The sequence below is a fragment of the Anolis carolinensis genome, unplaced genomic scaffold, assembly GCF_035594765.1.
Source record: "Anolis carolinensis isolate JA03-04 unplaced genomic scaffold, rAnoCar3.1.pri scaffold_21, whole genome shotgun sequence".
Classification (NCBI taxonomy): domain Eukaryota; kingdom Metazoa; phylum Chordata; class Lepidosauria; order Squamata; family Dactyloidae; genus Anolis; species Anolis carolinensis.
This window is the reverse complement of record NW_026943831.1, coordinates 1,325,854-1,338,856: the sequence shown is the minus strand read 5'-3', so window position 1 is coordinate 1,338,856 and position 13,003 is coordinate 1,325,854. Positions and strand designations below refer to the sequence as shown.

At 43.8% G+C, this 13,003-nt stretch overlaps 1 protein-coding gene across 4 annotated transcripts in view; it reads right to left on the bottom strand.

The window, feature by feature from the left end:
• Window positions 1–7,159: 7,159 nt before the first annotated feature.
• LOC103281474 (zinc finger protein 135-like) overlaps window positions 7,160–13,003 on the bottom strand; it is a 43,340-nt gene continuing 37,496 nt past the window's right edge. For 3 of the 4 annotated variants that reach the window (XM_062966471.1, XM_062966473.1, XM_062966472.1), the window contains one exon: window positions 7,160–10,141. In XM_062966471.1, the coding sequence (XP_062822541.1) occupies window positions 8,439–9,845 (1,407 nt within the window). In that variant the 5' untranslated portion in view covers window positions 9,846–10,141 and the 3' untranslated portion in view covers window positions 7,160–8,438. The remainder of the gene's footprint in view (window positions 10,142–13,003) is intronic. The other variant, XR_010001476.1, reaches the window with a different exon arrangement.

The window sequence follows — 13,003 nt, the reverse complement described above, 5'->3', positions numbered from 1 at the left end:
TAATTATTTATATTACAGTAGCCCCCCGGTTAATCGAGCTCCAGTTAATCGAGGCTCTGTATTATCCGAGGCGCTGCGGCCCCTCCCCCGAGTTCGAGAGGAGAGGGAGAGGGAGGAGGAAGCGCCCTGCCATCGCTGCTGCCGAGGGGCGAGGGGTGAGGTCTTGCTGAGGGACGTCCCTTGGCCAGCAATGTCCCTCGGCGAGCCCTCGGCCCAGGCAAGCACCTCACACTCCCCCCCCCCCCCCCCCGAGGACACAAGTCCGCAGTCTGGGGGTCTTCCTGGACTCAGCGTTGAAAAGCGTGACTTGCTCGATGCTTTAGTTACATCCAGGATGGATTACTGCAGTGCACTCTACGTGGAGCTGCCTTTGAAGACAGTTTGGAAATTGCAATTGGTGCAGAGACTGTCAGCCAGGTTACTAACTGGGGCTAGCTATAGGGAGCACACCACGCCCTTATTGAAGCAGCTCCACTGGTTGCTGATAAGTTTACCTTTCCAATTCAATGTACAGGTTATTACCTGCAAAGCCCTATACGATTTAGATCCAGCCGATCTTCGTGATTGCATCTTCCCCTGTGAAATGGCGCAGGCTCTAAGACCTGCTGGGGAGGCCTTCTCGATCCCACCTCCGTGTCAAGTACAGTTGGTGGAGACGGGGGGGCTTCTCGGTGGTGGCCCCCATATCTGGAACGCACTCCCCAGGGAACTCAGGCAAGCCCCCACACTACAGCACTTTCAGAAAGTGTGAATTTTGTCAATGTTTATTGTTCCCAAATGCCGGCTAAGATCTTTTGGTACGGCCAGTGCACCAATTACCACTGGGAACACCTGTGCTGGTTTATGCCCAAGCCTTTGCAGTTCGATCTTGAGGTCCTGGTATGGTGTGTTGTGTTCCAAAACTTTGTCAGTCTGGATTCGAAAGTCCCACTGTATTTTTGCATGTTCATTTTCAAGTACCTTTGCAGGTTTGTGATCCCACCAGTTCTTTACTGATAAGAGGTGGTACTTGTGACATAAGTTCCAATGGATCGTTTGGGCCACATAGACATTTCACATCTCAGATATTGGGAGAACAAGACATTAAGTCAGCCATCTTGGATATTAGGGAAAGGCAGCCATCTTGGATTTTGGGATAAGAAATATGGAGAGAGAAGCCATCTTGAATATTGAGAGAGGAAGGGAAAGATTAATAAGTCTGGTTTTCCTCTCATTTGTCTGGCAGGTAACCTCTAAACACACCTTGAGAAGAACAACCTTTGAGAGCTTTGCCCTAAGGATGCCATAGGACTGAAATGAAGGCTCACTGCACTGGCAAGAACAAGGAATAAGTAAGAGAAAGACATATTTCAAGCAACATACTTGAAGGAAAGGGAAGATTGTGCTGTTAAAAGAGGGCTTTGGGGACGAGACTAGAAGGCTATGGAAATACAAAGACCGAGAAGAGGAAATCCTGTGCTGTTCAGGAGTTCATATCTGTGCCTGTATTTGTTAATGCATGAAGTTGGAAGTAAAACAAACATGTTAATTTAAAGAATACTTCTTGAATTTTTGTCTCTTGAGAGCATGAAATAGAAACAAGTTATTCTGAAGACCTTACAGCAGTCGTACAGACAAAAACATCTCCCTGTGACCATGTCCCGTGTCCAGTTGGGAAAATACCCTCGATGTGACTTCACTGTATTCCTGCCAGACACACAGGACACAGACAGATGCACCCAAACAGAACTTAACATGTGCAGACAAACCTGCATTGCATTGCAATATACATACATACACTAAGAAAAGACACTTGCAAGCCTGGGGCCAGGACTCCACTGAATTTGTGGAAGTTGGGCAGTAAAGACACTCCCCCCTGGTCCAGAATGGCATATATAATGGGGTATAAATAAAATTATTATTATTATTATTATTATTATTATTATTATTATTATTATTATGTACTGTACAGTAGTTGTCATCATAAACCAGCATAACCAGATAAACTGTGAATCCTATCAAGAATTTCTTGTTACTACCAATATTTCCATGTACAACACTTTATGGTATGTACATTTATTGATCCTGCATGCTCTAGTGTTCTGTTCGGCGGGCATGCTTCCAAACAAAAACTTTGCTAGGTCTTACTTTCGGGGGAGGCCTTATATTTAGCAATTCAGCAAAACCTCTACTAGGTCTTATTTTCTGGGGATGTCTTATTTTAGGGGAAACAGGGTATGAATATACCGTGTTTTCCCAAAAATAAGACAGTGACTTATATTAATTTTTGCTCCCAAAGATGCTCTAGGTCTTATTTTCAGGGGATGTCTTATTTCTCCATGAAGAAGAATTCACATTTATCGTTGAACAAAAAATGAACATTTATTGTATACTGTACAATAGTTGTCATCATAAACCAGTATAACCAGACAAACTGTGAATCCTATCAAGAATTTCTTGTTACTATCAATATTTCCATGTACAGCACTTTATGGTACGTACATTTACCGATCCATTCGGCGGGCATGCTTTCAAACAAACTTTGCTAGGTCTTAGTTTCGGGGGAGGCCTTATATTTAGCAATTCAGCAAAACCTCTACTAGGTCTTATTTTCTGGGGATGTCTTATTTTCGGGGAAACAGGGTATGACCTACTGACAGACCCCACCTGGACATGAAAAGCACCTTAAATGTATATTTAAGTGTATAATTATATTTTTAATGTATATTCTTAATTTTATTGTAATTTTTAATCTCGATGGAATTTTACATTTGATGAAAACTGTTTTTTGATGTGTATGTTTTGATATTGTAAGTCGCCCTGAGTCCCCTGATGGGTGAGGAGGGTGGGGTAGAAGTGATGTAATAAATAAATATGTACAATTGGAACTTTAATTCTTGCAGGACTGAAATCCTTTGAGAAACAACAGCCACCTGGGACATGGGACGAACAATTTGTCTGGGCCAGAGTTAAAAAGTATGTGTCACTGGCCTGGGAGGTCTTTTTGAAGGTAAAGTAAGTTGGAATGAAGGTAAGAGGCGGAGGGAGCATGTGAAGGTAGGAGTCCGAATGGAAGGCAGGTTTGCGAGAAGAAGGAAGAAAAGGGAAGTTAATGGGGAGGAAAGGGAAGGAGCAGGACGAGTGGGGAGGGAGAAGAAGAGGAGGAGGAGGGAGGTGGGGAGAAGGTGAAAGAAAGGGATCCTGTGGGCAGAGAGGGAGAAATTTGGAGGAACGTTTCCTTGGAAGTCTTCATAAGGTGAACAGGCCGTAGTCAAGGGCCATGGATATTTATTTACTTATTTGCTGCATTTCTGTTCGGCCCTTCCTTCTCACCCCGAAGGGGACTCGGGGCCGAGCGTGACGTATGTTTGGCAAACATCCAATGCCGGAATATAAAATAAACTTATAAACACTAAAATCAGTTGTCTCCACTTTAGAATCAATTGTATAAAGCCCTCTCGGGTCAGCCACACGAAGCGCTGGCCAGAGGATCTCGGCGAAGGCTGCCCCCCATTCCAGGCCCGTTGGAGTGGCAGGGCGGGGGGAGGAACCCGAGCCGGGACCGGTCTGCAGCAGCCGGTCGCCCGGTGGGCAGTCCTTCGGGGGAACCTCGGCCTGTAGTCGCGAGGAGCGCAGGATCGGTTTGGCCGGGATGTGATGGTGGCCGGCCGCGCTCTCCCTTCCTTCCAACTTCTAAACCAACCGACTACTTTTCAAGTTCTGTGCACACAAACAGATGCAGGCTGTATTCTTATATATAAGGAAAATGATTATATTCTATTATTCTAAAAGAAGTTTTTGTGAGTGGTCTTTGTTTTGTAACTAGATCCTGCAGAGCCTGGCACGAGGTCCAAAAAAGATTTATTTTAGTATTATTTATTACATCACAACTGTCCCTGGTTCCCGTGTTAGGCGCTCGTGTCCGTTTTCATTTTCTTATTCCTCCATGAATCCCTTTCATTTAAATTATTTGTGCCTTTCTGGATCCTTTCATTTATCCTTTTCAAAACATGTAAATGTCTATGTGACTGCAACACGATGTGGCAAGTTTTAAATGCTTTTAAACGAATGAACGATAGTCCCTCGTGCCATTACCGGCCTTTCTTGGTTCTGATGTGCATCTAAAATGGCTGACGCCCAATGGAATTCTCCATGTTCATAATGAATTTTAACAAAATCCTTTTTTTAAATTTTATTCCAAGCATGCTGTTCTAAGTGTTTCTTGATTTGCTCATTTTGCAAAAGCAATGCCTTCAGTTTTACATAACCAGGTCCTATTGTTATATTTAAATCTGACGTTAATAATTCTAAATATATTTTACTCTTAATCATTTCAGTAGCAAAAACTTTATTTCCCGTCACCAGGTTTTGAATATAAGTAACATTATGTTTACACTCTTGATTTTGTTCTAGTGTGCAATTGATGATGGTTCATGCACGCCCAGCTGTAATTGTTCTTACTTTTTAAACTCTGTTGTTTGTTTTGGGCTTGTTACCGCATGTAAGCTGCCCGGAGTCCCATTGGGGAGATGGTGGCAGGGTATAAAATAAAAGTTATTGTCGTTGTTGTTATTTATCAGGTTCCATTATATTCCCATCGCACCATAACATTGGCTTAACAGTAGTAACACAGACATCCCATTCCTGTATCTTGTATGAATGAATCCCTACCCATTTTTGTAACCTACATATACCATCTTCCATATTTATAGCACATGGTTCTGTCCGTGTTACGTGTGGTGAGCACACATAACCTACTTCCCATGTTTCACATGGCTTTGTATCGATTGTAGTATTTCCTTTATAAATCTCTGTATCTGAGCACAATATCTTATTTGACACAAACAAGGCATCCAAAATATTCCATTTACTATCACAGGTGTTGTTGTTGTTGTTGTGTCACATACCACTGTTTGAAGTGTCTCATGTTTCCTACTCTTCTCCTGACGTAATAATTCAAGTTTCCAAATTTTACCTTCTATTTTATAAGTTCCATTCCACAAAATCTGTGACCAAATTTTTCCATTTGAATGAATAAATTTGCATGATTTCCAGCAAAGCAATCTTCTTCTAAATTAATAGTCATTTGTTGTAAATGCCAAAGTTTCCCGTCAATCTTGAGGTGTCATCATTCAAATCCTTTATTGCATATGATGTTTTATTTAGCTGTAGAAATTCCTTCAATCTGCCATGATCATATGGGATCTAAACCCATTTTCAAAATCTTGTCCTGTCATTTTCATAGTTTTCCATTGTAACCTTCCTATACTGACAGCCGAACTAATAAGTCACTCCTTCTGCAGTACCTATTCCTCCTGACATCATATTCAAAGGGTACCTTTTTGTCTTTCCCAAGATCCAATTCCTTTTCCATTAATTTCATACAGTTGTTCATCATATTTTGCACATTCAGGCTTCCAAGAGCTAACATTTAAAGCTGTCATGTTCAACTGTAAATCCCACTTGTGAAATCGAGGTCCTATTCCCATTGGTTTGGCTTCCTGCCATGATCATACCAAAGAAGGTCCAGGTTTCTTTACTGATCCCTGTGTTACATTTGCTATTCCAAAAATCCCGTGCACTAAAGGCCGCGCTTCTCCTTTCGGAGCTCGACATTCTCCCTCCGTTGTATCCCGGCTTTACTTTGACCCTCAGTACAATCAAACTGCATCTCACAGAATGTTTCACATGGCTGATCCGACTCAAAGCACCGTTCCAGTCTTATATCTTCCATACCCTTTGTACGGGTCCCCAGGTGTTTCGGCCTCCAACTCCCTGAAATCCCACCCAGTTTACCAGCTGTTAGGATTTTGGGGAGTTAAAGGCCAAAACACCTGGGGACCCACTGCTTCATACAATAAATTTGGTAATTTATACAATTATTATTATTATTGACACAACAACAGAGTCTGAGACAGAAAACAAGATAGACATGCTGGATTTCGTATCACAAAATCACAAGTCAAACACTTCCCAAGTGTCTAGGACTGTGTGATGTATTTTCAGATGATGCGAGCAGATCCCAGTAGGGTGGCCTTTTGCAGTTGGCAGATGGTGATTTTGTCAATGTCTATTGTTTCCAAATGCCGGCTGAGATCTTTTGGCACGGCACCCAGTGTGCCCATCACCACCGGGACCACCTGCACTGGTTTCTGCCAAAGTCTTTGCAGTTCAATCTTGAGGTCCTGAGAGCGGCTGAGTTTTTCCTGTTGTTTTTCATCAATGCGACTGTCACCTGGGATGGCGACATCAATGATCCAAACCTTATTCTTTTCCACAACTGTGATGTCTGGTGCGTTGTGTTCCAGAACTTTGTCAGTCTGGATTCGGAAGTCCCACAGTATCTTTGCGTGTTCATTTTCCAAGACTTTTGCAGGTTTGTGATCCCACCAGTTCTTTGCTGCTGGGAGGTGGTACTTGAGGCATAAGTTCCAGTGAATCATTTGGGCCTCTGTTTGTAGTCTGTCTGTGCGATTTTCTTATAGCAGCTGAGGATGTGATCAATGGTTTCATCGTTTTCCTTGGAGAGTCTGCATTTTGGGTCATCAGCTGATTTTTCGATCTTGGCCTTAATTGCCTTTGTCCTGATGTCTTGCTCCTGGGCTGCAAGGATCAGGCCTTCAGTCTCCTTCTTCAGGGTCCCATTCGTGAGCCAGAGCCAAGTCTTCTCCTTGTCAGCTTTTCCTTCATATAATAATAATAATAATAATTATTATTATTAGTAGTAATTTGTATCCCACTTTTCTCCCGTGGGTGGGATTATTGCTTCCATCTGAATTCCACAGTCAAGCCGGATAGTGAGGGATACAAACTGAAGTCCAAGTCCATAAAGCAGGCCAGGAAGTCAGTCCAGCACTTAAGAGTCAATGATTCAGGACACAACAGCATCCAGGTCAGGGTGACAGGAACAGGCCAGAGTCCAGAATGGAAACCAAGAGGCATCAGAACCAAGATCCAGGAAAACAGTCCAAAGGTGTGTCATTACCTGCTCCCAAAGAGCTAGTCTTTTCCAGAACCCTTTTACTGAGAGATCTCATCCGTTCTCGTTTCAGCTAGCCTTCACAGACAATCCCAGGAGTCTGTGATACTTTCCTGGAGGAGGAAGAGGTCAGGTTAACCCCTTCAAAAGTGGCTGCAATGCGTTGTATCTCTGGACGGGAACACCTCCACACCAGTCCAATACATCAGCAAACAGTTTATTCGAGAATATATAAGAAAAGTGATTCAGTAAAATAGTATAAAAATCCAAAGTTCAAATATTAGGAATAATCCACAAAAATCAAGGTACATAAAAGACATCAAAAACCAAGTATGCAAAAGCAGGATAAATCCAAGCATGAGATTCAGGAACAGTCTTGAGCAACTTGAACACATGAAACAGGAACAAAGAAATATGAAACTACAAATCCCTTTAACAGGCTTGACTTGAATCACCAACGTTCAGCAACGTTGCCCAGACTGACGGGAGTAATTTGCTGGTCTAGCTAATATTGAGAAAATCATGGTGTCGGCCCTGGGAACCCGATAAGGATTTTTGAGCTAATGAGGACTTTTTTGCTAATAGGGGACTTGACCTTCGTACTTTCTCCTGGGGAAGCTCTGTGTTGAAGAAAAATTATTCTTCTATCCAGTTCCTCATTAAATGGTGCAACTGGAATTTCACTCCTTTCCCTCCCATCCTCTGAGCTCAGTTCTGTGCCTGACCTTGATCCTGGAACAAACTGCCTTGCTGGAATGCAGCCTTCAGAGAGAGAACTCTCATTTTCAGGGGCTAAAGTCTCTTGACTGTCCTGCTGGCCCACAGACCCAGAATCCCCGGAGGAATCATCAGGTGCAGGCACAGTCAAAAGCTCCTCTATGGGGGACCTGCCCCCAGCAGCAATCAAGCCAGGTCACACAGACTGCTGTCCATAGAATCATAGAATAGTAGAGTTGGAAGAGACCACATGGGCCATCTAGTCCAACCCCCTGCTAAGAAGCAGGAAATCGCATTCAAAGCACCCCCAACAGATGGCCATCCAGCCTCTGCTTAAAAGCCTCCAAGGAAGGAGCCTCCACCACGGCCCCGGGGAGAGAGTTCCACTGTCGAACAGCCCTTCTCACAGTGAGGAAGTTCTTCCTGATGTTCAGGTGGAATCTCCTTTCCTGTAGTTTGAAGCCCTTGTTCCCTTGTGTCCTAGTCTCCAGGGCTGCAGAAAACAAGCTCCCTCCCTCTTCCCTATGACTTCCCTTCACATATTTGTACATGGCTATCATGTCTCCTCTCAGCCTTCTCTTCTGCAGGCTAAACATGCCCAGCTCTTTAAGCCGCTCCTCATAGGGCTTGTTCTCCAGACCCTTGTTCTCCAGACCCTATCCATGACAGATAGGCAACAAGATGGCGGCCTTCTCTTTGCTTCCATTCTCCCATTCTTTGTCTTCTGGAGGAGAGATGGAACACTTAAGCAGAATTGGGAAATTCAAAGGCAGGTCTCTTCCTCTAGTTGTGTGTGGGTCCTTTGATGAGAACGCAGCTGTCCACCCTGATTGAACCTCTTTCCACATTCCATGCATTTATATGGCTTTTCTCCTGTGTGGGTCCTTTGATGAGAACGCAGAGTTGCTTTCAAATTGAAGCTCTTTCCACATTCCATGCATTTATATGGCTTCTCCCCTGTGTGGGTCCTTTGATGGGCACGCAGACTGTTACTCCAACTGTAGCTCTTTCCACATTCAATGCATTTATGTGGCTTCTCCCCTCTGTGAGTCACTTGATGGGAAAGCAGACCGTTACTCCGACTGAAGCTCTTTCCACACTCCAGGCATGTGTATGGCTTCTCCCCTGTGTGAGTCCTTTGATGGGAAAGCAGACTGTCACTCCGACTGAAGCTCATTCCACATTCCAAGCATTTGTGTGGCTTCTCCCCTGTGTGGGTCCTTCGATGCAAATGCAGCTGATCACTCTGACTGAAGCTCTTTCCACATTCGATGCATTGATATGTCTTCTCCCCTGTGTGGGTCCTTTGATGGCGACGCAGAGTCCCACTTTGACTGAAGCTCTCTCCACACTCTATGCATTGATGTGGCTTCTCCCCTGTGTGGGTCCTTTGATGGGCACGCAGACTGTTACTCCAACTGTAGCTCTTTCCACATTCAATGCATTTATGTGGCTTCTCCCCTCTGTGAGTCACTTGATGGGAAAGCAGACCGTTACTCCAACTGAAGCTCTTTCCACACTCCAGGCATGTGTATGGCTTCTCCCCTGTGTGAGTCCTTTGATGGGAACGCAGATCTCCACTCCGACTGAAGCTCATTCCACATTCCAAGCATTTGTGTGGCTTCTCCCCTGTGTGGGTCCTTCGATGCAAATGCAGACCTCCACTGTGACTGAAGCTCTTTCCACATTCCATGCATTGAAACGGCTTCTCCCCTGTGTGGGTCCTTTGATGGCGACGCAGAGTCCCACTTTGACTGAAGCTCTCTCCACACTCTATGCATTGATGTGGCTTCTCCCCTGTGTGGGTCCTTTGATGGGCACGCAGATCTCCACTCCACCTGAAGCTCTTTCCACATTCCATGCATTGATACGGCTTCTCTCCTGTGTGGGTCCTTTGATGGGCACGCAGATCTCCACTCTGACTGAAACTTTTTCCACATTCTATGCATTTATATGGCTTCTCCCCAGTATGGGTCCTTTGGTGGGAACGCAGCGGTCCACTCTGACTGAAGCTTTTTCCACATTCCATGCATTGATACGGCTTCTCCCCTGTGTGAGTCCTTTGATGGGAAAGCAGATTGTCACTCCGACTGAAGCTCTTTCCACATTCCTGGCATTGATGTGGCTTCTCTCCCGTGTGTGATGTGGAACAGGGAGAAAGATTTTCCATTGTTTTTAATTTATGATTCAAATATTACGCCAGAAGTTCACAGATCTGTTCTCGTGAACAGCACAGGATTCCCTCTTCTCAGTTTTCCTATTGCTGGAGTCTTCTGGTCCGTTTCCCAAGCCACTCTTTAAACAGCAGAATCCTCCTTTCCTCCTTGACTGCCCAGGTATGTCGCTGGAAATATATCTTTCTCTTACATATTTCTTGTCCTTGCCAGTTTTTCCCCTTTATTTCAGTCCTAAGGCAGCCCTCGGGCAAAGCTCTCACAGAGTGTTCTTCACAAAGTTCGTTCAGACCTGCGGGACAAACGAGAGGGAAATGTCGTCAGGAGCAGAGCACAGAAAGGTCTCCTTGGACGCGAAGAACAGTAGCCTACTGCCTTAGCCAATGCAGGGAAAGAAGGAGAAAGGCTTTAGCACTTACCCAACCAAGAAGGGAAGGCGGCCCAAGGCGCTGTGCACGAGATCTCTTGAGATGGCCGCTCCCTCAATGTGTCCCTCCTTCCACCAATATCCAAGATGGCCGACTCATTAATCCACCCCTTCCTCTCTCAGTATTCAAGATGGCTTCCCTCTCCACTTTCCTTTCCCAATCTCCATGATAGCCAACTCCTGAATACACCCCTCTGTACTGAAGTGTTTAACTATAGCGTAAATTTTAAATATGACTGTTAATGTTGAAACATGACCTACCTTACAGGGCTGATTTGCAAACAGCCATTTTGTGATTCTTAGAAGGTAGTTGCACTAGGGGAGGGGCTAATTTACATAGGGACGACCTGATTGGTCATATGTGTTACCAGGTGAGAGTATAGCGGAATCAGTAGCGTCCAGTTAACACCATGTGCAAAAGACTCAGACCAGGCAGAGGAATTGAAATGAACCAAGGAAACTTTACTCTTGCTTCTTGAGTTGAAATATAAAACAGTTCTGCAATCGTACAATGTCCATGTAGTTGCATAAGATCAATAACTAATCAATCAGCATCAATATATACAGCATAGCATATTTAAATCAGCTACTTGACCGTAGCCAGAGAGAGCATGTCTTTTTCTGTGCTCTCTCTTGAAGCCCAGATTTCCAACTGACAATCTCAGCCACCTGCCATCAAACAGATACATTGTTTTAGGCGTGGCTTTGCCTCTGCAAAGCTGAGCTCTTTTGCAGAGTTCCCTTTGCAAACCAACTTTGTAAGGATTTCTTTACACACACACATATATCAATTTGACGCAATAATATGTAAATGAGCAGGTGCCAGAATTTGAAAGAGAAAATAGCCAAGGATGGCAGTTGGAAAAAAAACCTGGACATTCTAAAGTCAGTTAGGAAGGAAAAAGGTCAGTTAGGACGGGCAGAAGCGAACTGTTAGATCATGATAGTTTGGTTGACAGTGAATACAGGTCAGGGAATATGTTAGTAAGAAGTATTTGAAGAAATAGACAGTGTAGTAAGTTGAAAATAGTTGAGAGATGGCTCCTACATAGTAAATAAACAAAATCTTTCTGTGTATGAAGATTTGTATGGAAGTAATAATAATAATAAAACTTTATTTATACCCCGCCGCCATCTCCCTACGGGGACTCGGGGCGGCTCACATGGGGCAAAGCCCAACCAGCATAATTTACAAAAACAACAGCATAAATACATTGTACAATATACAAAAAATAAAACACAGTAAGACAATAAAACTGGAGTTAATACAGTGGTAATAATATCAGTACAGCTTTCCTTCTGTAATAAAACCATGTTATTCAACCAAGAAAGTAATATTCAAATGCAACCAATACACCTTTGTTGCAAGATCTCAATAAATAAACTCAATTACTGTTTTGTTCTGTATGAAGACTGTTTCTCCAAAACACTGAATAAGATTTAAAGAGTCCAAGAAGATCCCTGCAGACTCTGATTAGGAACAGGTGTGCCTTCCAGGGGGGCAAAAGGAAAAGGTTTCCTCCGTCTGAAAGACCCTTTGTGAAGGGCATCACACCCTCCCGCTCCCAATATCCAAGATGGCCGCCACCCTCTCCATGCATCCCTCCTTCTACCGATATCCAGGATGGCCGACTTGCGAATGTATCCTTCCTTCAAACCATATCCAAGATGGCCGAATTATTAATCCCCCCCTTCCTCTCTCAATATCTAAGATGGTCGCCCTTTAAATATATCCTTCATTCGACCAATATTCAAGATGGTTGACTTATTGATGTATCCCTCTCTCAATGTGTTGACAGTGTAATCCAGCCTTTGTAAAGGAAGAACTCTTACCATATGATCGGCACAGAATGGGGCTGAGGCTGCAAAAGCATTTCCTGCCTGGATCCCCCGCTTCCTCACTTCCCAACTCAGATCTGGAGTGACCACATGTATAATAATAATAATAATAATAATAATAATAAAACTTTATTTATACCCCGCCACCATCTCCCCAACGGGGACTCGGGGCGGCTTACATGGGGCCATGCCATGTATGGATAGAACAACCCAAGTGATCCGTCTTGGGAGAAGAATTCTTTTATCTATATATATAAAAGGGTAATGAAATTTCAGCCTAGGAGAAAACAACAAAACTACACATCCCAGAAACACTAAACTTGGCAACAAAACTCCTCATCCATGCCTTTACGTTCATACAGCAAAAAGCTCCACCTACTCCAGAAAACGGCCAGGCTTTGAAGGCTATTCACTTCTATTCCACCTGGCCATCAAAGGATTCCCATAAGCCACAGCAACGCGTGGCCGGGCAATGCTAGTGTGTGTGTGTGTGTGTGTGTGTGTGTATATATATATATAATCTTTATAAGGTTAGGTTAAGGTTCTTTGCGGATAAAGACAGTTTATTTATTTTATTTATTTATTATTCAAACTTATATGCCACCACTCCCCTAGGGCTCGGAGCGGCTTACAAGAACCGGCTAAAATCAACAATTTAAAAAACATCTTAAAAACATCTTTAAAAAACATCTTAAAAAACATCCTAAAAGTACCTTTTAAAACATCAACAACAGAACTCAAAAGCTTGTTGAAACAGGTGTGTCTTACATGCCCTGCGGAAGGCCGACAAGTCCCGCACGGCACGAACTTCAGGTGGGAAGGAGTTCCAGAGCGATGGCGCCACTGCTGAAAAGGCTCTGCGTCTAGTTGCAGTTAGATGCAAGGTCT